Source organism: Lepisosteus platostomus, chromosome 11, assembly GCF_059453375.1.
Source record: "Lepisosteus platostomus isolate fLepPlt1 chromosome 11, fLepPlt1.hap1, whole genome shotgun sequence".
NCBI lineage: Eukaryota > Metazoa > Chordata > Actinopteri > Semionotiformes > Lepisosteidae > Lepisosteus > Lepisosteus platostomus.
In genome coordinates this window covers 8,041,804-8,066,889 of record NC_142621.1, presented here as the reverse complement: position 1 = coordinate 8,066,889, position 25,086 = coordinate 8,041,804, and the positions used below count along the sequence as shown (strand labels likewise).

General features: G+C 37.4%; 1 protein-coding gene across 1 annotated transcript; it reads left to right on the top strand.

Moving 5' to 3' along the window:
- The first annotated feature begins 14,581 nt into the window (after window positions 1-14,581).
- gorab (golgin, rab6-interacting) lies at window positions 14,582-20,269 on the top strand. Its single transcript, XM_088598214.1, has 5 exons — window positions 14,582-14,801; window positions 15,276-15,591; window positions 16,015-16,116; window positions 16,800-16,940; window positions 17,507-20,269. The coding sequence occupies exons 1-5, from the start codon at window positions 14,747-14,749 to the stop codon at window positions 17,943-17,945; spliced, it is 1,053 nt and encodes a 350-aa protein (XP_088454340.1). The 5' UTR covers window positions 14,582-14,746; the 3' UTR covers window positions 17,946-20,269.
- The last annotated feature ends 4,817 nt before the right edge of the window (window positions 20,270-25,086 follow it).

Here is a 25,086-nt window from a genome sequence, read left to right as displayed (position 1 = left end):
TATTACAATTACAGTACATAAGAAATGTAATGAAGGATACAGATGAGAGAGGGCTTTTCATCACATCTAGGTCCTTTAGTTCTAGCCCAGTCACCAAATGAGATCCACTGTAGACTTTCAATGCTTGTGATGCATTCCCATAATGCGGTTGTTGCTAAATTACTGTACAGTGCTCATGCACAATAGAGTACGCACCTGAGATATAAAGTGAAATGAAAAAGGAAATACACTGCCTTATGATTCTGTGCTTTTACATGTCAAGACACAAGGCTTCTGATTTTTTTGCGTAATAAATGAATAAAGACAAAATAACATTTGTGGGAGTTATTTGTCACAATAGGTGAGATTTATCTACTGTCAGGACTTAGTGAGGACTTAGATGAAGGTCAGATATGTCTTAATGTGTAAAACCATAGAACTGTAAGGGAGTGTATGTTCTTTTCTACTGTATATGTGGCTTGTTGTTAAGTATTTTACTTTGAACTGATATTGACAATTCATAAACTGTATGGCACGGGTAATGTTTTTACCACCTAATCCACTGCCCCACTTCCAAGTACAGCTTGCTCACTAAATATTTCAGAAATATAATAGCTTCCCATGAGAAATAATTAGTGGCCAAGCTAAACATATGTATCAAGCACTTATCTTATTCTTCCAATACACTGTCTTAACAGACTTTTTTAACTATATGATACATATATAGTTAATAGTGGTGATAGCACCAGAAATTAACAATAACAGGAATAATACTCTTTGAACTCCAGGAGGAACTACCAATTTTCAGATGCTGGCAACATGTACACATGGATATAAATTTAACACAGATAGATTCTCACTGTTTTATCACTGTAATAGACAAATAAATGACATTTAAAAGAAAACGTTAATCTTAATCCCTTTTTATCATTAAGGAAAACAAAGGAAATCTACCAAACATCAAATGCCATTTTCTGTCCTTGATGTTTGATGTAGCCAACAAAACTACATTTTTGAACATTTAGCTCAAGGTATTAAAGCATTTTTCTAAATATTTTAAGATTAAACTGTGGCATTTGCTAAGGCACATAAAAGGAGAGATGAAAATTTTAGCCCTCAAGATGTAATGTGTTTCGTTTGCCAGAACAACAATGTTTGACATTAGGCTTTTGTAGCATTTAGATTCATTCATCTAAGAGCTCAATATGGTTTCTATAATGTTTGACTGCCAAAATTTGATTCATTCCTCATTTTCATTTGTTCTCCCATTTATAAATCGAATTAAACAGTTAATAACATACTGCATACTGATAGTTTTGGTTACACATTAAAATAGGGCTACTCCGTGATTCTCTTCCCTACTCCACAATGAATCTTGTTGTACCTGAATATCTATGCCAGACCCATTCTGCTGATGGGCGATATTTTATGATTGCTACCAGATGTGTGCATTTTTCTGTCTGAGCAAGAGGTAAATCAGAAGAGGGAATTAGTCAGCCAAAACCATTACAGTTTAATTAGTGGATTACATGTAAGATCTGTTAAATATAATAGCCATATATTTGCAATATAGGTCAAACATTACTACTTCTCATTAAATCTCAGGTTGAGGATCATTTTAAGGAGAGCATGGAGAATTACACTTTGGGTTTAACTACAATTTGAATACCAGGAGGATTAACTTACTTGTCTCTTGCAGTTTTGATATCCTGCCTTTTCACATATACTAAATTGTGCAACAGGCATCAGATATACTGACACAATTAGAGGCTGAAGTGAGAAAAACTGCTTTCTAGCCCAACCAACACCGTACAGAGAGAGAGAAAGTGTTATATTCCAATTACATGTGAATTAAAAAAATATCTTACCTTTCAGTTATATAAACATGTGCTAAACCTGAAAAATAAACTTACCTTTGCACAATTTTCCCGTTTTATTAATTTAAAGCTTGCAGCTGTGACACGTTAGTAGAAAATAATACCTATAACATACATAATCACATATTCAAAGTATGTTAATATGAATTAATACGTTAATTAATATGAAAGAAAAATGGAAAAGCCACGATTGTACAAGTTTCCAAACCTAAATTAATTGAGTTGCACAAAATTACTTTAATGTAAAAAATGAGTCACCTCTGTGCAAGACAATAGTGGTCATTCCATGACAACTGTGCACAACAGTGTTCAAAGATAGTGAACTTCAAGCAAAGGTTTAACTATGAAGACCAAGGAGGTGTTTCAAATCAATTCAGGGACAAAGTTGTTTAAAGGTTCAAATATGGAGAACGGTATAAAAACACTTTAAAGACCCTTGATATCTCTATGAGCATGGTTAAGTCAATCATTAAGAAATGAAAGGTGCCCAGACACTGCATAGATCAAGCTGTCTCTCCAAACTGAGCAGCCAGACGAGGAGGTAACTGCTGAGGGTAACACTGTGAGGTCAACGGAGACTTTGAAAGAGTTATAGAATGAGGTGGCTGAGACAGGACAAAATATCCATGGAGCAACAATATCCCAGTCACTCCACAAAGGGAGCTTGCATGGAACTGACAAAAATCCCCATCTCAAATCACGCATGGGATTTGCAACAAAGCAAAGCCATACAGCAAACATGTGGCAAAGGGATTTTGTAGTCAGACAAGACAAAGTTAAACCTTTTTGGTCTATATTACATCTGCCACAAATCCAATATTGTGTATCACTCAGTCAGCACCACCCCTACTGTTAAGCATGAGGGTGGCACCACTATGCTATAGTTCTGCTACTCATCAGCAGGGACTGGGAAGCTTGTCAAGACTGATGGGAACATAGATTCTGGCAAAACCTCAGAGGAGAAACCTGCCTCAGACCTAAAACTCAGACAAAAAAGTCATCTTTCAGCAGGACAATGACCTAAAGCACAGTCCCAAAGCTACACTGGGATGGCATAGGAATAAGAAATCCCCAAGCCACTCCAGAGTGCTTCAGAGTACAGAAAATCAAACATTTACACCTAGTTGATGTATAAAGTTACTCAAAAAGAGACTTACTCAAAAAGACATGCGGCTATAATTGCTGCCAAAGGGGTGCTTCCACCAAATATTGAGCTCATGGGTCTGAATACTTATGCAATTGATATATTTCCATTTTTTTCTCTTTAGTACTTGCTAACATTTACTATAATGTATCTTACACTTAGAAGTCTTCAGTGTGAGCTTTGAATTAAATGTTAAATTTGAAAAAATGTTTATGCGCCATTTTGTAATTTCACAAAATGGGAGGTCTAAGGAAGGGTTGAATACTTTTGCAAGTCACTGTAAAGGGGGAAATGAAAGATCAGTATCAATCCAGTATTTCTAAACTATAGTAATGCAAAATATGTGTTATTATCTGTCTTCTAGATACCAGTGTGTCATTAGCTGTACTCTGAATACTAGGATTATGGGCCACTGATTAAAACCATGTGCAAAACCATTTAGGACTTGGAATAGGAGGTCCTTATTTGCAGTAAGAATTATGGGAGAATAAAACCAAACACAAAGTACAAGATAACTGATTTATTAGGATATTGCACAAAAAAGACTGACGGGATTCTTTGATTTAAAAGATGGATTAAAGGGTCTTCTTTTCTACACCTTTGTTTTGAATTATTTACTTATAGCAAACATTAAAGGGACTTAGAATCCAAGAAAACAGGAGGTGCATTTTTGCACAAAAAAGTTGTGGATGTCTGGCAGCAATATGGATGTAGAGTCCTGAGATTGTTCAAGGAAAGGCTGAATACAATCCACAAATTAGGAAGCTACTTGCAGCCAAATGGACAAGATGAGCAGAGTGACATCTAATTTTTCCCCAACCATCAGTTTTCAATCAGCATTGACAGATCATTATGAAAGACAAAAGGTTCAATCAATTTAATATTGGACCTATTATAAAAATGTAATCAATTTAATATTGGAGGGCAGGCAAGCAGTAATTCATGTATACATGACATTGAAATGCACTGTTTATTAACTGTATCTACTATGTGGATATAAAGAACACAATAATAAATATCAATGTGTCTTTTTCTGTTTTCCACATTAAGAGTGTCACTTCCAGTAAAAGGGATCTGTCAGGTAGGAGTTAATAGCTTTAACGTTCTAAACTGACTACATGCACGCTCAGCTGTTGTGTTTAAGCACAATTCAAAGTAAACTCTTTCCTTACATGTGGCATGGCTTTTGGGCTTTTTCCTGGATCTCATCCATTCCCTGATTAAGTCTGTGGGGTTTCTTCACATACAATAAATATTACTGGTCATCAGACAGGATGACTGAAGGCTTCTCAAAGCCAAAATCCAGAAAAGTTTCCAGCACTACAAATATGCACCTTCCTGCAGCTAAAAGACAGACAGGAATTGTCTTGACTGCCAGAAAATAAGTGTCATGTCCTTAAACTGCCGTGTGGAACAGCGTATAACGTCAAGAAACAGCAGTGGAGTGAATGTGCACCATTAAAGTATACTTAACACAGCCTATACCATTCCGAAGTTTCCACCCAATGTTGGCAAAGGCAAGAAAGTGGAATCTGAAGATTTATTCATTTAGGATCTATCTTCAAACCGGAACTCATTGTTAAAAATGGGCATCTCCCACGAAATTTAGCATTTTATTATCTGCCTCATCGAGAACAGATCTAAGTGAAAGGATATATCAGTTGATCTAAGTCTATAGTGGTTTTTGAAAATACTGTGGGGAAATCAGAAATGGATTTCTTTGTATATCCATCCATATTCTAACCACTTATTGTAATTCAGGGTTGTGGGGGAGCTGGAGTCTATCCCGAGAAGCAACAAAAGCCAGCCTGGACAGGACGCCAGGTCATGGCAGGGTGGACAGACACAGACACAAACACAGTCACACACCCCCACCAGGGCCAGTTTTACCACAAGCCATTACCAGTACGCCTTTGGACTTTGAGAGGGAAACTGGAGCACCTGGAGGAAAGCCAGGCAAACATGGAAAGAACATACAGACTCCTCGTAGATAGCACCCCAGGTCCGGCCATCTCAGTGTATTGTGAATTTTACTTACTATTTTACTAATTAACTGCTTTTGAGCGAAAAAAAAAAACATTCAGTGCTCTTACTTCCACTCACTGCATTGAGCTCCAGGAAAACTTGATTCCAGCCTTCCGTTTATGGTGAAAGGTGACGACTGATCAACCCTGAGTTCATTTACAGATATAATCGAATCTAAAATCCTGGGCAAAAATAAACACAGGAATATAAATGTCTTTCAATGGGGATAACTTTAAACATTTAAAATGCGTTTAAACAGTATTCCTATTCTGTTTTCATAACCGTCATATACTACAGTATTGCCAGTAACAGCTGAAGCAAAGATAGCATTGATTCCATTGCATCTCACTCAAGTATCATCAACAACATTGGTTCCTGCCCTGTGAAACATCACATCCTGGGAGCTGATTATAGCCTCAGTGGGAATTCAGAAGAACAGTAACCAATCTCTGCAGACTGTTAAGCCTCTAAATGCGACCCGAGCTATTGTTTCTATTTTCAAATCAAAATACCCAGGGCTATAACTGGGACCACAAGCTGTTTTCATGGGAAACAGAAATGTTTCTTTTTTTTTTTACTATTGATAATTGAAAACATAAAGCTTTTCAGATCACAAAGTGACAGCTGGAGGATATGTAACTTCCTCTTCTGTATAACACCATGGACGAGGACTCAGGGGTCCTTCTATTCTTTATTTGCAGAAAAAGACACAAATGTTTTCTATTAAACAATAGCTGAAAATGTCCATCCCACTCTCTCAGGAGCGCTGAGGTTCTGACCAGTCGAATCGCATCATGCGACATTCCACCTCCAGCTAAGAAGAAAATGACCAAAAATCTAGAACTTACACTTGATGCTTGCTGCCAAATTGATGTTTTTGAATATTTCAAGAATTGATGGTTTTCAAATGTGTGTTTCATACAGCTGTTGCTTATATGCCACACATTTTCATGTTTTTACAGGCAAGCCCAGAAAAGCAAGCTGAAGCGTTTTCCTCCAGCTTTGTATTTGCACAAAAACACAAATAGTTATTATGGTCAATTACTCTGACATCTTGAGATGGAAGTGGTATTTCTTTGAAAGTGATAAATGTTCTAATCGTGGTCTGAAAAGCATGAGTTGACTGGACTCTCACAAAATAATGACATATTCCTGAGACAGTGGTATTAGAAAATGTTGTCTCTTCACCCTCAGGTCAGCATGACAGACCTGATTCGAGTGTTCAAAATCTCAGTGATAAGTGGGTGAGTAGTTGTGTACATAATGTCAAGCAGAGGTTATTACTCCAAACTCAGTACAGATGGCAAGACCAAAGGTCAGAGATGGAAATTAAAGAACAAATTCAGAACAGAAGTTGGGAAGCATGGACTGCTGGTCTGAATGAGGTCAGGCAGCTGAAACATATGGGTCTTTTACACAGCAATTAGGTGTTCCCCTAGTGAGACATTAAAATGAGGAGGTTTTGATCCTCTGGATCTTCCCGTTTTGTTTAGACTCTTTGCTCCCTTTTACGTGGTTTCTAAGATTTTTTCCAATGTTTTTAGTAACAGTAAAAACAGAATATTTCCCTTACCCATTGCAGTGTTGTCTGTGCTTTTGAAGCTTGACATGATGCATGGAAGAGTATCTTTGGCCTGGGTGTATTTGTGGAATTCTTTCCTTTTTCTCTTGTAGAGGCCGGACAACTCTTCACACTCTTTGACTGTTCACAGGTCTTTTCGCTATACAGTATGTCTGCCTACTTTCTCCCACAAAAGCGCAACAGGATTCAATACTGGTAATCAGGGATACTGCAGCCCAAGTTTCACATTCTAGATGGACATTAAGACATGAGCAGCAGGAGTACAAGGGTTGGAAATGTCCTGTTGGAATATTGTGGCATCAGGATAAGCTTGCAGGGAGGCATCAGGATAACCTTGCAGTAAGTGAGGTCCCAGGACTTGATCAATGCCAGGTTACCATCAGTTACAACAAGTAAAGTTCAGTATCAGCTAAACAGTGCTGATAAGCCCATCACACTTGGTCGGAGGTATAAGCTTTGGTGTTTGTGTAGATGGAATTAACAGAGTGTGTTATTTTGGACTGAAAATCTAAATCAGCTACCAGTTTCATAGTTTACAATTAGAGTTATTAATTATAATTAGAACAGAGCATTTAAACCTACATACAAAGTATTATTTTGACATCCAGGATTTTTATAATTGTTGCACGTGACAAACAGTCAAGGTGGTAGGATTCCCTGGGTGAAGAATGTTTTCCGTGAACTGTTTATTCAACTTTCAGCTCAAAATATTAACAACCCTATAAAAGTGATATTATATCTCAACCACCGGTGTTTTCGTTGAACACTTTACGAAACTAGTAGCAGGTGTCCTGTTGAGAATTTGTGTTAACATGTATTTTCTTAAAGAGGATTGCTGGCAATTAAGCACATCTGTTTTGTAACTCAGGATTGTTGCTGCTTAGGTCTAGCAGAACAGCATGGGAGCTAGTAGGAATGGACAAGGCATTTCACTGGATTTTTCAGCATGTTTGCTTTCAACCCTAAATAGGAAGACATGCTCACTTCTCATAGACTTGAACCTTTGAACCCTGAAGATGTTCCTAAGCACCAAAGGTCTCTGCTTTAAGGGACGCAGAGGTTTGTAGAAACCCCACAGAGAATCATCTGTCTTTATCTCTCATCTCTCTAGGCAGGCCCTCTCTATAATGGCGCATTAGTTCTGCCTGGTCCTTTATAGACCCAGCTCAAAGCCACTGGCGTCCTGAACGTGCTACAAATGACCATTAAATCTCCTACCATCTGGATCCCATGTACAAGCCAGCCTCTCTGCTCTGAGAGATTTATACCCTCCTGAGGTGTTTTGTGTTTTAAGCGCAGAAATAATTGGTTGCCAGATGTTTAGAACATGTGGAGGTAGGTTTATATGGCACTGGTTTTATTGTTTTGCTGCAAGAAAAAAAAACACTCAGGCACATAAAAGATTATGAGACTTGATTCTAATTTAATTTAATTCCTTTAATTTAATCTCACGGGTCAAAATTAGCAGTGTCACACTGATGAGCCTTAATAAGGATAAAACAGCTGTACTGCCATCTAGTATCATGAAACAGCCAGAGCTAATTAAAATTCATATTCCCATAATATTTAGAGTAAATCATGTATATATGCACCCATTTAAAAAAGTGTTTTTGCATATTATTTTTGCATCATCTTCCATTAGTTAAATATATTCCATTAGCTACATATTTTGTAATGACAGCTACAATCAGGTACTTCTCAAGATAATGTAAAGCTGCCAATCAAACTAGTTCACTGGTACTTAGGAAAAGTCCACTAATGCATCACAAAGAGCTTGGACTGCTTGGCAAGGAGAGGTATTCTGGCACTATACACATCCTTTGGAACTGTCTCAGAGGGCATGGATGTTCACAAATCACAGGCTCCAGTTATTCCAGCTTCACATCACATTAAGCCCCAGGATGTTTCTCCAAAATACTGAACAGTTTTCTTCTCTTTGTAGTTAATAGCTCTTGACTCGTCCGACACATCTTCCTTTTGTGTATTGGAGATGCCAACACACGCTCTGTCCTTACCTTTCTCCTTATTCCCTTTTCTTTGATCATTTGTACACAAGCATTTGGAAAGACATACTGTATAAGTACAGAAGACACCAGGTGAAGAAGCCAATAAGCATGTGGGAGGCAATTTCTAAATTTCTTCTAAAATATGACCATCACAGTATTGTTTGACATTCAAATTCCCCAGTATTTTTTGCTCTCTTTTTTTTTTCTTCCTAAGTAGTCTACAGTATGTGTCCACTCCACAGGCTTCTCGTGTTCAAGGGCCCTATATCACCCTGAAAAAAAAATTCTGCCGACCCATCTCCAACATAAAGAAACTGAGCATTAGTCATTATCATTGGAGACAGGGGTAATTTCATTTGGGAAAGCCCACCCTTGTAGGGAGTCTCCTTACACTGCACGATACATGTGAATAAATAAATAAAGGAAGTTATTTTTGGTAGCACTCTGTTTTTCTATGAAGACATATCCCCTTTGGTCAAACATTTTAAATTTAATTATGATGGTGTTAAAAATGCTTACCTAAGCTCCAAAGGGATTACAAATGAAGCGCACAGCAGATAGAAATCGTAATAAATAATTTTTACATGACCAGAATATATTTACTGGAACCCTTTGAAAAGAGAGTTTTCTTAGCATGAAAACATTCTTTTTCAAGATAAAATGGGAACTGAAGTTTGGCATATGTAGTCTATTGACCATGTGTACTTTTTTCTTGGCCTTTATGAATACACTTTTTGTGCATGTATTTGTATTATATTTACAAAGTATACACACGCTTAAGATAGTGTCAGTTTCCATGGAAAGCATTAAAACGTTTTTTCTGTTATTGCCAGAGGGGAAAGTTTGAAAGTGGAGGAAATATCATAAATTATTTGCATGATGGAACATTAATGACATGATAATGTCTTCTATGATTTACTTGCTTGTCTGATTTGTTTGCTTTTTTTCTGAGGGTATTCTAACATATGAAACTAGTATTTACTGGGAGCTCTAAATCGTGCATTCAGCTGACAGGCATCAAAACACTCGGAATGCTTGGTCTGATGTAAAGTGTTATGAAACCCTATTTCCTGTTTCCTGTCTGGATAACTTATGCTGCTAAGGTGAACATCCCTCCCACTACCACAACCACCTTATACGGCTAAGGTACACACATCACATCAGATTTGTCAGAGAGGGCTGCCAATTTGTATGAATTAATAGGTGATATTTATATGTATTAGTTATAAGAAACCCAGCATACTTTATGTATAGTTTTTGAGTCAAAAACAACAAGTAGTGTTTCTGTTGGCAGACCAGCAAACGCATGGAAGGCTAATTTTGGAGAATGATACATTTCCCCTCTCAGCTGTTTTTCAAGTTGTAGCTGAAATATTTAAGCGTGTACTGCTTTACAGAACCAGAATGTAGAAATAAAATGCCCAGGAGGGAAAATGGGACACTAGAGTTTCAGTATGAGAAAAATACTTATTTCACAGACTTGATTAAATGTGACTAAGAATGTTGTCACAGCTTCTTCGAGTTGACAACCGCTAATCACACAGCAAACTGTGAAACCTCTTCAGAGTGCAGTTCCACTACAAGTGAACTGAACTCCAGGCACATACCCCGTAGTAGTGTTCAGTACAGTAGTGTAATTCAGGTAACCTTTGCATTAAGTTAGAAAAGTAAATGACTGGAGGAGGGGACACAATGATGCCATATTAATTAAGAGGGATCTGAAAATCTAAATAATACCTAGTTCATTAGTCAAAACATGACTTCACTTCTCTCGATGCTGTCATGACAATAAAATAAATATACTAATATCGTTCATGTATAATGTAAAACTACAGTAAGTATACTAAAGTAGTATGTAGGTATCCGTACAGTACATTACGTAACCAAGACTACATAAAATGGTCATCGAATAATTGTAGGATCATATGGTAAATGGAGAACATGATTATAGCATGTAATAGAGAATTACGATGTGATTACGAACTACAATGCAATACATTTGCATGCACGTTTGAAATGGTTTCCAAAAAATCTTACATTAACAAAGTTATATAAATGTTATATAAATCTTTATAACACTGGCAAATCTTCAGTTTAAATACTCTTCTGTTTTAGTACATGTTATATGAAGGCCAGTACTGAGCTCTGCCACTTAATTCCATTCTTTGGCATGTCTGTTGCCCTAACTAACGTACAGTGGAAAGAGTATGGAGAATAGCAGAAGAAACACACGTTAACACAGGTTAACACAGACCTGTGCTTTTGTACCTAAATTAAACTGGACAGGGTAAATACAGATTTTTTTTTTTTAATTTAAATCTAAAATATTTTAGTACTTCCTGGGTCCATACTTTATTACTAGAAGCAACAAAACGAAAATATATATATATATTATTGGTGTATTTTCCAAATCAAGAATGATCTGGCTACTCCCCCATGCAATTTGCCAAAATAAAATGACTGACAAAATTACTGTTGCTTTCTTGTTACAATTCTGTCGACTTCATCAGCCCACCACAGTCATAACTGCTTTCCCACATCATGGCTCCAAACATCAGAACTCCCCTTTTTAAGTGCTACTGGATGACGGTGGTCAAAATAATCATAAAAAGTGGATTGGGTTTAATATTGCGTGACTTTTTGTTTTAATGCCTTTTAACCTCAATTCTGCCAGCTTAGCTTCATATAAATTTTGACAACGATTACTGCGTTCTCAATTTGATTTATATACTGCAGTGTTTTGTTAAAAAGCGCGTGTTTTTATATTTTCCTCGACAGGCGGCTTTTGTTGAACTCCCCAATCCTGCCTTACCCTGTGTTATTCAGCCCCAGATGTTCCATATCAAATCTGTGGTTGTGCCAGTAAAGTCTGGCAAAGCAAAAAAATATTGTGACTAATGGTCTTTATAAAAGTACTCCTTTTCCTCTTATTTCTGAAAATATTATTAGATGTTAATGGGTTCCACTCAATGTCAGGCCTTGGAGGCAGTGGAGTCAGGCTGCGGGTGTCCAGTGGATTATTCTTTAGAATAGCAGGCGCCTGGGCACCACATTACCTTCAGGCCAATGTCTGGGGCACTAACCTTTCCACTGTTGTTACAACATTTCCTGTTAATGTCTCTCCAATAATGACAGCTTTTGATTTTGAAATGCAAATCAGGTACAAGCCACCAATAATTGAAACAAGTAACAGTATATATGATTAGAGAGGGGCCAACAGAGAACTAAAGCTCAGTCTCTTGTTTCTCCGACAGATAGCTGAGTTGCATTGCAGCAAGAGAGCATTTTCAGTTGGCCTAGAACAGAGTAATATTTCGCTGTTGTGTCGAAACAATATTCATGACGCATGACTTAGGGTCTGAAAAAAATCTTCTTGCAGAAAAGATATTTGGGACGAACTATTTAAAATCCCAATTTTATTTTAACTTAAGTTAATGTATTATCATATGACCTCTTTGAATGTGTATAACCCAATCAATTCAGGTATGCCACACTGGCTATAGTTAAACGACTATCATTCTTACCTAAGTCAGAGGCGTAATGGTAAATTGACGTTTTAAAATCATGAGGATATCCATCCATCCATTTTCTAACTGCGTCTTCCAGTTCATGGTCACAGGGAATGCAGAGCCTATCCTGGCAAGCTACAGGCGCAAGAAGGGATACACCCAGGATGGAACGCCAGTCCGTCGCAGGACAGACACAGACACAAACACAAACTCAAACTCATGTCAGGGCCAGGGCCAGTTTTCCAAGGAGCCAATTAACCTGCTTTGGACTGTGGGAGGAAACCAGGGCACCCAGAAGAAATCCAGGTAAACATGGGGAGCAGACTGTATACAGACTCCACGCAGATAGCAGATACTGTAGGTTTGGAATTGAACCCAGGGCCCCAGTGCTGCAAGGCAGCAATGTTAACCCCTGTGCCACCGTGCTGCCAGGTTTATTTTATATTAAGACATTTACAAAGCAGATAACAATCTTGAATTAATTTTAAACATAAACTATTACACCGCTGGCGGCTCTTAATTTTCAGCAATTACCTGTGGCGGAAGACTCTACATTTTTATTCTTCTCTTCCATAAGTCCTTTAAAGACCCCACTGCACTGTTAGTAAGAGTAGGGGTGTCCTGGCTAAATGTGAGGTTGAGCTTTCATGCTCTGTCTGCCCTAAATTTTCTTAATTGGTAAAGTAACTTCTCACCTTTTCTAGCCACAAAGTGCCACCCACAGGGATACTACAGTTCAGTAGTAGACATTGCTCCCTTCCTACAGGTGTAGCATTTTGAAACCTTTGCGATGAAAAGAGCTATAGCTCCACAGGTTTTGATGGTCACGAAATTCTTAATTCTCCAGAACCAGAGATGGAGACCCCTTAAGCATATATGTGTAAGATAGTATTATTATACTTTCCAAAATTGCTGTCTACCAAGACTATTAAGATGCCCTAAATACTCAAAATAATTTGTTAAGGATGCCAAGCAAGTGCCAGACAATTTGTCCAAAGATTTGATTTAAAATAAATCCTAACCGTCACAAAATATGCCCTCCATTACAGAAATCTAAATACACTGCACCTCTTTGAGGACAAAACGCAAAGAAACCCATCTGCTACACAAGGGCTATACAGTATATTGTATTTTGCTTCAATTTTCTTGTAAGAAAGTAAAACTCTTAACTCCTATTTAAAAGGGATCCTTTCAGACCATCGTTCAATTTTCTGGTTCATTAGACAACAACTTTTATTAATAAATTGCTCATCTAGCTCCACTTACTGAGAACTTAAACTATTTATTTTGTCTTAATTTTGTTGATCCTTTCATGGTCTCTTGTCTCAGTTGCAGCCATCAATTAGCCTTTTGCCTCTGGCTGTCGGTTCATTGGCCTGGTGGTCAAGCGGGTGAGAGGTTAATAAAAGAATGAGCCCAACTCCAAACAGCGTGAAGTCTGCAGGGAGTCTTGGAATTTTCAAGAGTGGTATTGAACTGTGTTTGCAGTAAGGCATACCAGTGCATATGGTTAAAGCAAGTACTGAACAAAAATCTGATTAGAATTATATAATGTGATTACAAATTTAAAAGATTAAAGTGAAATTTATGTAAGCAATGTTGTCAGCATTTTACCTGGAATGTGGCCTTCCTATGTCAGAACAACAATAAACTGACTAAAAGTGACTAAAAAACTAACATATTGCTAAAGAAATAAAATACATATTCTTACTCCTGTGGTTTCATTTTAAATATCTCCATTCCCTATTGATATCATTGCTTTTCTACGCATTGAAAGCATGATACCCCCAAGAAAATATCTGCAGAAAATACTTATGAAAAACACCTACAATATATTTTCTCCTTGTCTTCCTTTACATTACATATAGATCTTACTTTTTAACTACTCGTATTGCTTTGAGATTAGAAGAAAACATGTTATGTACATTACCACATAGAAAAATGATCTGATTGCTAAAGACTAAATATTTCCTGAAAACCATGATTACGCATTCATAATGATATGGGTAGCGCTCAGTGAAATTATCCTCGTCTTCTAAAACTAAATAATTTACCATTATTTTACCATTATGTTTTCCTATTACACTCCCACAATTCTGATTGCATTTCCCACAATACAACATGAAATTGCTCAACTTTTTAAAAACTGTAGGACACTAATTTATAATGATATATTGAGGAGTAGTACCAAAGTATTGAATAATTACACAGGGATCTGATGCTACGCGTTGCCCATGGCAACAGCAAAAAAAAACCACAGGCGTTCCTTGCTTTATAGGTGGCCTATTATTCGCCTAAAATACACTCCATGAAGTAACTTTTTATTACAAATATCCGAAGTTAATGTAAGAAATACATTTTAAACAATTAAAAAAAGGAAAACACGATAATTGAGTCAAGCAAAACATTTAATGTATATGACAGTCCGAGTAAGGCTTTTTACAAGACACCAATAGAGGTCCTAGTTTGGGCCCTGACGTGGCAGCTGCTCAAAAATGGCAGTTTAGCAATGCGGAATTGGAATGATGATATTTTGAGAAATGTTTGTGAATCGCTTGAAAGTTTTAGGTTTAAAATTGAAAATAAAGAGACTGGGTGAGATATTAATGTGAACGTGTGAGGATATGGCTGGGTGGGCAGGCTTCTCGGATGAAGAGCTTCGGAGATTGCAGCAGAAAGGTAAGTATATCATTTTATGTCTTGTAGAACGAATTGTGCTTTACAGGGTTATTTATCATTTTACCTCATGCAGACTATTTTCTAGTCTAATAGGTTTAAAACCTATGTGGAATGCATTGTTTGCAGCAGGTAACGTGTCTGTGACTCATTGACTATATTCTATCTGAATATAGTATAATTTAGTGATAATATATTGGTCCCCGTCACAGAAAAATGAGAACTGTAGTGTCTTTATATTCATCTTTACGATGAACTGCCGAGTAACTTATTTTTTTCTTGCATGTGTAAAATGGCTCTGCCATTCAGAATGAAAAACAAAGCCTAAAACTGAGCCACATCTCTACTTCCTGAAAGTAACCTTAAAGGTAAATGATAGCGATGTCAACGAGAGGATCATACACGTGGCATATTGAAACTGGAGCAGGCACCTGCCTTGTTTTGGTTTGGAATGCTCAAAAGCCGTCTTACCTGCAGATCAGGCCGCCCAGAACACCTCCGGTCGGGGCCGAAGACATCCTCCAACCAACCGTAGCCGTCAGCAGCTCCAGCGAGAGAAAGCGCTGCAGCTGGCGGCTCAGCAGGATGGCTCCGGTTCTCTGCCACTCGAACAGCAGCTTACCAGACCCAAAGTGCAAGCGCCCGTCCCGGCTGCTTCAACACCCCAGGAGAAAGCGGTCCTTCAAAGACCGAGGAGTATGAAGAGTGAGCAGGAAGCACTGAGTGAACAGACTATACCAACCACAGAGGCTTCTCCCCTTGCCAAGGAACTAGAGAGCCAGGAGGTGGAATTGTTAGTAAGTCTATGATATTTCAGGTGTGAGAGAAATGCAGGTGTTTCTCAGAACTTTAAATCATTTGGTATTCTGAATTATATCTTCAGAATATATCATTATATGTATTATATTCACAAATGGATCTGAGTCTTACAAGGAACATGTAAAACAAAGGACAGGATCTGACATGTATTTTTAGTTAAAAATGTGTGACACTTTGAATAAATGACAGCAAGGGGGTGATGATGTTACGTGAAACATACCTAACAATAAGTCCAATGGTTGTATGGAAACGTTTAGCTTAGAATTATTTTGTCAGGGTATTTTCTGTGGAGGTTTATAGATGGGTCTCCATTGTTGTTGGCTCCGGTTCTTTTCTGCATTGTATTGTAAAGTTGTTGTTAATTCCTAACTTTGACCAGGCCTTGTCTTAATTCTAGGAGAGAGAAGTCCCGCCTAGAGCAACTTCAGCAGGAACAGCGTCTGATGGAAGAGAAGAATAAACGTAAAAAAGCTCTTCTAGCAAAGGCCATCGCTGAAAAGTAAGAGCAGCAGCAGCTGGTGTCACATTTTATGTTTATGTGAACGCAAGATTATTTTCCGGCTTTGTTTTAAAATACACTTGGCAGCATGATAGCACAGTATTTAACACTGCTGCCTTGTGGCACTGAGCCCGTGGGTTCAATTCCAGACATTGAGGTGGTATCTGTGTGGAGTTTGTATGTTCTTGTATGAGTGGGGCTTCTTATAGGTGCTCTGGTTTGCTCCCACAGTTCGCTTCTGGGAAAACTCGCTCTAGTTGTGAGTAGTTCAAGTAGGGAGCTGCGTCAGGATGCGTAGGCTGCAAAGGAACAAGTAACAGGTTTATTCCACGCTGAAGAAAAAAAGAAAGGAAACGCATTGTTTCAACTGTGGAGCCTTCTTCACAATTGAAGAAGGCTCCACAGCCGAAATGTTGTTTCCTTTTTTTTTCTTTTCGGCGTGGAATACACCCCGTTACCTGTTCCTTATGGTTGTGAGTGCGTGTTTGTGTCTTCCCTGCGATGGACTGGCATCCCATCCAGCTATACCCCACCTGGTGCCCATTGCTTAATAAGATGGGATAGGAGTGCCAAAACGGTGCTCAGGTTCTTAATTCGTTTGGGTGAATGTGCTATTTTTTTGTGCTTATCGCGTTTAAGTTAAAATGGGAACCAAATGTTGTGCTTTATTCACCTGGTTTAAGGTCCAAGCGTACCCAGGCTGAAACTGTGAAACTGAAACGAATCCAGAAAGAGCTGCAAGCCCTAGATGACATGGTGTCAAATGACATTGGTATTCTGCGTAGCCGCATAGAACAGGCTAGCTGGGATTATTCCATTGCTCGGTAAGTAAAGCATACTCACGGTACATTGGATTATTTTGTTTTTGAAAGATTGGAAACTGTTCTCGCTTATTGGTTAACTCGGTATATGGCATTCCTTTCTGTCTCTGTAATGTGTAGCATTGAAACATACTGTAGGATAACCTGAAGTTTGTTTTGGAGAACTTTAATGATTTTCATCTTGGCCTGTTGTATTTCTTTCTATACATATGCTTTGCTTAAAAAAGACTGAATGTTTTAAGAAAATATGCAGACGTGTTTCTGCAAACAAAGATCCAGCGTTGCAAAACATACCAAGAGCAAGTCATTGTTTGAAATTGTACGGTTTCATTGTCTCCTGAGCTGGTTCTCTTAAAATTAATACTGCCCCCTGCAGGATTTTTCTAGTGTACATTTTCTGTAACCCCGACGACATGTTTTATGTGGTTATGATTTTTTTTTTTATTTGAATCGCATGAACTTTGGAAAAATTGTAATTAAGTTATAACTCAGTTTGCAGAAAAGATCTGACTTTCATACAGAGCAAAGACATTTTTTTTATAAAATAAAAAGTCTTGTCTTGCTTTCAGAAAGAGGTTTGAAAAAGCTGAGGCCGAGTACATCGCAGCGAAGCTGGACCTGCACAAGAAGACGGACATAAAGGAGCAGCTGACGGAGCATTTGTACACCATCATCCAACAGAACGAGCAGCGCAAGGCCGGGAAACTGGAGGAGCTGATGAAGCAGCTGGAGCTGGAAGCGGATGAGGAGAGGCTGGAGCTGGAGATCGAAGTGGAGAGGATGCTGCAGCAGCAGGAGGATGAAGCACGGAGGGCACCATCAGCCAAGCAGCAGGAAGAGACTGGGAGTGCCGACAGCAAAGGACAGGACCCCGCCGATCAACAGAGTCAAAAGGACAGTCCCCCCCCTGAATCGGGGAAAGAGAAGCTCGCTGAAGACCCTAGATCACAGAACATCAACTCGCATTGTGAAGCTGTAGGCAATGAAGTACCTATCTCTGCGTCATGAGGTGTCAAGCCTGAGGCTTTGCTTCATTGTTTTATACTTAATTTAAAAACCATGGTTGTCGGGGAAACAAATTGAAACAGGCCTGCAAAAGTATAATTGAGTACATATTACTTAAGTAAGGAGTATGTAAGAATGTATCTATGTTATTAACTGTGATGTAGATGTGTTGTCATAGGAATCCCGTCATGAACAAAGTATTTCCTCTGTAATGTGCTGTGATAATGGAAAGTAAAACTTTCATTTTGGAACACGGAATTGTAACACATTTGTTACTATTTAGCAATATACAACTCCAAACAAATAACTTCTAGTTATGATGTTCATATTATCACAGCTCTGAAAGGACTAGATCGCTAGATACATTCTGGTGTGTACCATTGTAGACAAGGGCTTCATGTGGAATTTTGTGTATTTAAGCAAAAGTGCATGCAGTGGAAAAACAAAGCTCTGCTTTGATTTAGTTTGATTTCTTTTAATCGCCCCTTCTTAACTGTAATTTCTCGTCGTCTATACCCAAAACAGACTCTTGTAAAGGTGCATGTCACTTGGTATTGCTAAATACTTCACTACAGAGCAGTGTGTTCCCCATGTTGAATATTTGAGGTTAGTTTGCATTTCAATTTTTAACCTCGTCTGGAACACTTAAAGTAACAGAAAAGAGTAGTTTTTTTTTAATGTGTAGATGAACTGGTATCTTATACCTGTTCAGAGAATGTGCTTCTATTTAAAGCCATTATAGTAAATTAATGCTTTAGTTTGGGGGGCCTGTCTTTGAGAGATGTGGCAAAAAATTGTGGATTGATGTACCAAAGTGGCCTTTGTACTTATTCTGTAAATGAACATTCTCGAATCAGTGCCCTGTAACACAATAGTTTTCTGTGGCACAGATGTATACAATGCGTCTTGGACCACCACGTGCTACTACTCATTCTTTACTCTCCTTTACCTGTGGAAGTCTAACGTAATAAAACAATAATGTGCACACCTTAAATTGATGATGAAGTATACCAATGCATGTGTATGAACGTATGTACAGTATATCGAATTAGGTAATGAAATGGCTGGTACTGTTTAGTTGACTACAGGTTGGAGTGGCGGCAGTTTTAGCTGTAAATCATATTCCACATCACAGTCTTCTTTACCGCATACCAGCAACGAGCCAAGGACCACAGTTTGGACACCGCCGATGTACACAACTGAATGTTGTATGCTGTTCTTCCATGCAAGAGCTTGTATATTTAGAGAAAATGTGCACAATTTTGTAGAACCCAGAATACATTTTTTTTACATACTGTGCACGCTGTGGTTTCTTTTGTTGGGGCTGGAGTTAACACAAAAAGTGAGTTTCAACATTTGTAATTCACTGAACCTCAAAAAAGCATAATACCTTCTAGAATGGGTCATGTGCAACTGATAATTGTGCTTGTGACAAAGGTGTTTTTTCCTCATGTTTCTAGACATTCATGTAAAGGAATATTGTCCAGTTTTATATTCTTTTTTGTGTTGCATACAGATGTCTAGGTCTACTGTAATGTGTGAATGTACAATTACATTTGTTTACATTAATGTGCAACAATAACTATGCATATTATTGCAATTGTTTTAAATATTGCTTATAACACTAAATTGTAAAATTTATGTATTCCTGCCAAATTATGGCTCTCACACCAGCATTTCTTGAAGAGTTTTGCAAATCCAAAGTCATTGTATTTAGTACGTTCACTGTTTCTTTCAGGACTTCATTGTGTGAAGATATTTCTTGGCTTTTGTAGTTACTGGTAATTCCTTGTTTGAGCAGGGTAAGTGTATAAATCTGTCTCAATTCATAATGACATGTAATGAAAGGATATAAACCAGGTCCTGACAGGCCAACCTGATGTTTTCCATTCATACAATTCCATTTATTTTTTCTGTTTTCTTTAATTGCTTTTTAATAGAAGTATAACCGGAGTCTGGATAAACCATGTAAAGGTGACTTATTTTCACAGCTTTAACAAGAGATGTGTGCATCTACATATGAACATTGTAAATAGTGAAAAGTACTTGATGAATGGATTTATTCATAGAATGGTTTAACCAAGTATTAGTATGATAACTCTGCTTGTCCATTTTCAGAATGCATACCCTTACTCTTATGCATACTACCTGTAGATGGCTTCTTTATAGAACACCATACAGTTCTAGGGCATTATATGGTATTGTGCATAGAATGAGATAGATTTCTAAAGACACTATTATTTAAAATGACCCTTCCAGGAGGTTGACTGTTGTATAGTAATAGTTAATGTACTGTATACAGAAATAAAATCTTCTGTTTTGTCCAAGTTGCATGACTCGGTACCATCATTTAATTCTTCAGAATGTTGCAGTGAAGGTCTCCTATGGACAGCTGTACTTTTTGTCATGAAAGAGGCATTGCAATCAAGATGTAAAGGGACTGCATTTTTATTTTTTGTACAACCGTTCATTGTATTTTTAGTATAGTAGACTTGTCTGCTGAAGGCCTTTCAGCTGATGTTATGCGTTTCAGTTTTTGTTTTGTTTTTTGAAGGGTTTTGGGAAAATGTTTGTAATGCCAAATCGACTTTCTTACTGAAGTCATCCAGCTATGTTGATGTAGGGTAAAGAAAATGAGTTGGGCAACTGATTTGGCAAATGATTATGAAGCTGGAGTCCGGTCCAAATGGTACCAACCATCACACATTTAACTTTTTTGCTAAATCTTATTGGGACTTCATTGCCAATAAATCTTGTGTGGGATTTACCACTTTTCAGGAACCTCTTAAGAAAGAACGAGCAATTTGAATGTTAAACGCATGTGCACTGAGCATTTTATTTTATTGTTCGTGATAATATCATACCTTGACACCATATTTTGTTGTTGTTATATCAGTATTCCTCTAAGATGACAACATATTCAGATTCTGTAAAGTCTGTTAAGAAGCCTTTAATGCGTAAACAATGTTAGAAAAGTTCACGTAACAGTTTTTGCTCCGACAGGTAGATGTCAGATACTATTTGTCAGACTTAGTGAATGAGAGCCGCCGCTTTTTTAAACCAAGAATTTCCCATGCAAATTTAATAACCTAATTCCAAAACAATAACCATCAGCGGTCAACACAGAAATTGGGGAGATTAACAGCTTGATTGTAATGACTTGAATGTTCCTGGCTATAATAGAAACCATACGCAGCGTGGAGAGCGGTTGCATAGCTATAGCATAAATTAGGTATAAAGGTATACGATTTTGTCAAATGTAGGACTTCAGAGAACGGCTTTCCCCTCGCTTGCTGATTTATGTGGAGCCAGTCTCTCCAGACAGGTTGGAAAAGGCTCTGTAATCCGAGAAGTGAAAAGATGGTGAGATCAACTTTTACTGAAACTTCGTGCCTCGGGCCATGCATTACTTATACATTTTTGACCTTGACACGCTGTGTATACCAAGTGAATTATATTAATTGGATTAACATAAATCATTAATAATTAGGCTGATTATTAACGTTTGGGATTTTAAAGGGGACACTATAGACTTTCTTAAGTGTTCTTTTGACTTGGAACCACGCATTCTCGAAGCGAAGTACATTATGCGATTGTTAATGTATGACATAGTATCTAGAAGATAGAGCATTCCGCCTGAACTTGGATAAAATTGTGTATTTCAATACGTCTGACTTTTAACATTCTCCCACACTGTTCAGGCTCAAACCTTTTACATTTATAAGCCTCTATTTATCTGCAAGATGAAGACCTGCAGGAAAATGTACCGTCGTATATCCATGTTTCAATTATTAATCAGGTCTTTTTGAATCTGTCAACGCTGAGCTGACGACACGCACCACTATTGTCCTATGATTGATTTAATATCCCAAATGAAACAAAATTGAACAGACTGAATTTTTTTTAGTCTTAATGCAAATCCAAATATGAACTTGAATTTTAGTTAAGGCCATGCTAAACTTAAGTAAAAAGTACGTTGTTTCCTTTTATGTTCAGGATGCAAATATGTGGGGCGAAAGATGTATCATCTTACATATTTACGTTATAAAAATTCCTTTAACAGGAACACACACTTAAACTACCATAGAAACAAGACCTCTTTGAGTCCTACCACCGCGAAAGAGTCTAAGCAATAGGGTCGTGACCGTGAATTAAGACTTTTAGAAAATTAGTGTGCACAGTGGTTGTAATTTAATGAGCTGTACTTAAGAATTATTAGTGACAAATTCAGTCGTTCTTCACTAGCGGTTAGATCACTCGTAAATAGTGTTGAGGTACTGTATTATGAGGAAAACAACCACTTTTTAAATTATTCGTTTTAATGCATATACATTACATTATACTGTATATATTTCATTACAAAAGGTAACACAGTCGAAGGGCCTGTGAACTTAACCAAACACTGTCTCGCCTCCATCACTCAAAAATGATTACTTTGAAAATCACTCCATTAAATGATTAAGATTTATACACATAAAAATGGCAGAATTATTGGGTACGATGAATCCGACTATTCCAAATGTATAAAAGGCCTCCGAATGGAAATACGATAGTAAAATCCAATGATTAAATCCAAAAGGTTTACATTTTTAAAAACAATCGGAAAGAAGCGTTGCGCTGGTACGACTAAAATGACGTTCACCACGCTCGAGCAGTTAAACTGCCAAAAAAAATCTCGAATCGTAAAAGAAACATGCGGTAGACTATATATATTCAGCGTAAAGTGTAAACTTGAGGTTTAAATAATTGTTTTTTTTTTGTAAAAGCAGTATTTCATTGCAGGATTCATTTTTCGGTCTGTTAAACCGTTTTATAGTGGAAGATGGTCGCTGTAGATATTCTTTTTAAGAAGCTGTTTGATTTCCAATTATAACTATATGTTAGTATTATTGTCATCCTCACGACATACACTTTCACGTCATGGTAATGTAACTGTCGTTGTAAATTTTAGGTTACCACATAGTGACACGTAAATATAAGTGTGTCAGTGTAAAATATATATATATATTTTTTGCACTGTTCGTGTTTTTTTTTTCCGAATTAGAATTTAAACCTGTTCGGGTAACTGGGGGATGAGCGTGCTGTGTTGCTGCCGAAAATGATATTTCCGAAATGACTTCTATTGATGATGTTACGTTTTTCGTCGTGCCTTGATATTATTTCGTGCACATTCACGATATTTGTTTATCGTTTTGTCGATTATTAAAAACGGTCATGTTCTAATCACTACTAAATATTATTTTAACTCGCTAGTCTTACTTTAAACCTTATAATTAATATCATTCTTGTATCAATCCGCTGGGATCTTAAACCCATCGCTGTTTTTAATAATATGGAAAAATGGAACCATTTTTACAATATTTTGCAATATACATTTAAATGAAATATTTCATTGTGAAAGCTAAGTTGGTAATTTCTTTATCTGTCAAGAGTAGCAGCGGTGTGAATTTGCCTGACTCAGCAGTAATGTTTGGCTTTAGGTTGAAGAAAAAGTGGACATTCTGTCCCTCGAGGCAGAGTCGAATACGAAAGAACGTCACTCTCAAACTTAAAAATTGCTTAGTTTCTATAGTTAGATATTTCTCAGACTTTTGTGACTTGTCTATTTTAGTCATCAATTAACGTTTTACAAAATTACCAACCCAGTTCTGTGTGGTATGACCCCCCCACACACACAAGTTTCAGGCGAATCAGTGCTGTCCAGTGACCCCTGGTGCTGATTAAAACAGCGCTCTGACCTCAGTCAGATTTTATTTCTGTAATGAGGATTAAATAGCTCTGTCTGTGCTTTCAGACTCTGTTTACTTGTTTATATACTCTGAACAGAAAAAAAAATATGCAATTGATTTCTTTAATTAGTCCGACCAAGGGATTTCTGTGCATAATTTACCGGAGTTTAAAAATGCATGATTTTGATAGGCCTTATGTAGATCTATTTACAGTACTGTATATTTCTCTCTCACGTTCTCACTCAGACACACATATACTCAAAACCTTCATTTAAATAAACTAGCAGGCAGACACCTTTGTAGTAAAATAAACACACTGCGTTCACAAAAACACCGTTGTTTTGTTAATGGTTGATATTAGGGACAAATTCTGTTGCCCGTGTTTTAACGACATTCTTTTATTATTTTGTTCAGTTTTGCCTGTATTTAGTTAAAAGTCTTTTGTTCTACAGAGCCAGACTTCAAAAGTGTCGAATTCAACAATATCGTGCAGGAATAGTGGGCATAATAAGCTTTTATCACGGTAACTGCTGTATTTAGAAATAGTTTAAATAGACACATACATCACCACTAATTATCATAAAAGCCATTCTGTTGGACTTCGGAAATATTGGTCTCTTATACAACTTGACAAAAATTCAACGAATAGCTGGTAAATTGAAATTTGCCCATACTTAGCGTTGCTTAGGTACTATACTATTCCATTAAACTAATACAATGTATTCTGTCTCACGTCTCTCTTTTTCCTTATATCATTTCAGTTGAACTACGATAGGCTGCTAAACTCGAATAAAGCCTGCTTACAATACAGCTGCCTGTATTAATCTCTCTGTGTTCAACACTGTCTTCTGAACATTAATTACAATCTGCTTGTGGTGTCCCACATGAGATCAATCCGCTGTGAACTTAATGACACAGCCTGCACAGTTTACAAAGTTCGATAGATATGAGATTGATTTATCCTTATTCTGATCTGAAATGCCAACAAATTTGTGTCGCGACTGGTTTATCTGCATTAAAAAACGCGCCCTCTTAGTTTTAGAACACGAGGGGTAGATGTTTTTTTTTTAATCTCAGACACCTCGCATGTAATAGAAGAGCCAATATTTAAATGCTATCAAGAGGGTGGAGGTTTTGTAATAGCTATATATCCTTTGGTCTAGAATAGTTTTAGGAGCAAGATGATACTGTCTTTCTGCCTTGTCTACTTAAGCACACATTGCCCCAAAAGGTAAATTAAGAGAGTTTTAGTTCCATGTCTTTGTGAGCGCAACAGTTCAGACTCCATTAGTATAGGCACCTGAATTTTCGGTTCTCACCCTTTGAGGAAAGTACCGACTTGAACAGTCGATAAACGTTTATTTGATAGCTATTATTGAAACAAATATGCTCAAATCCAATGCACTTACGTGCCG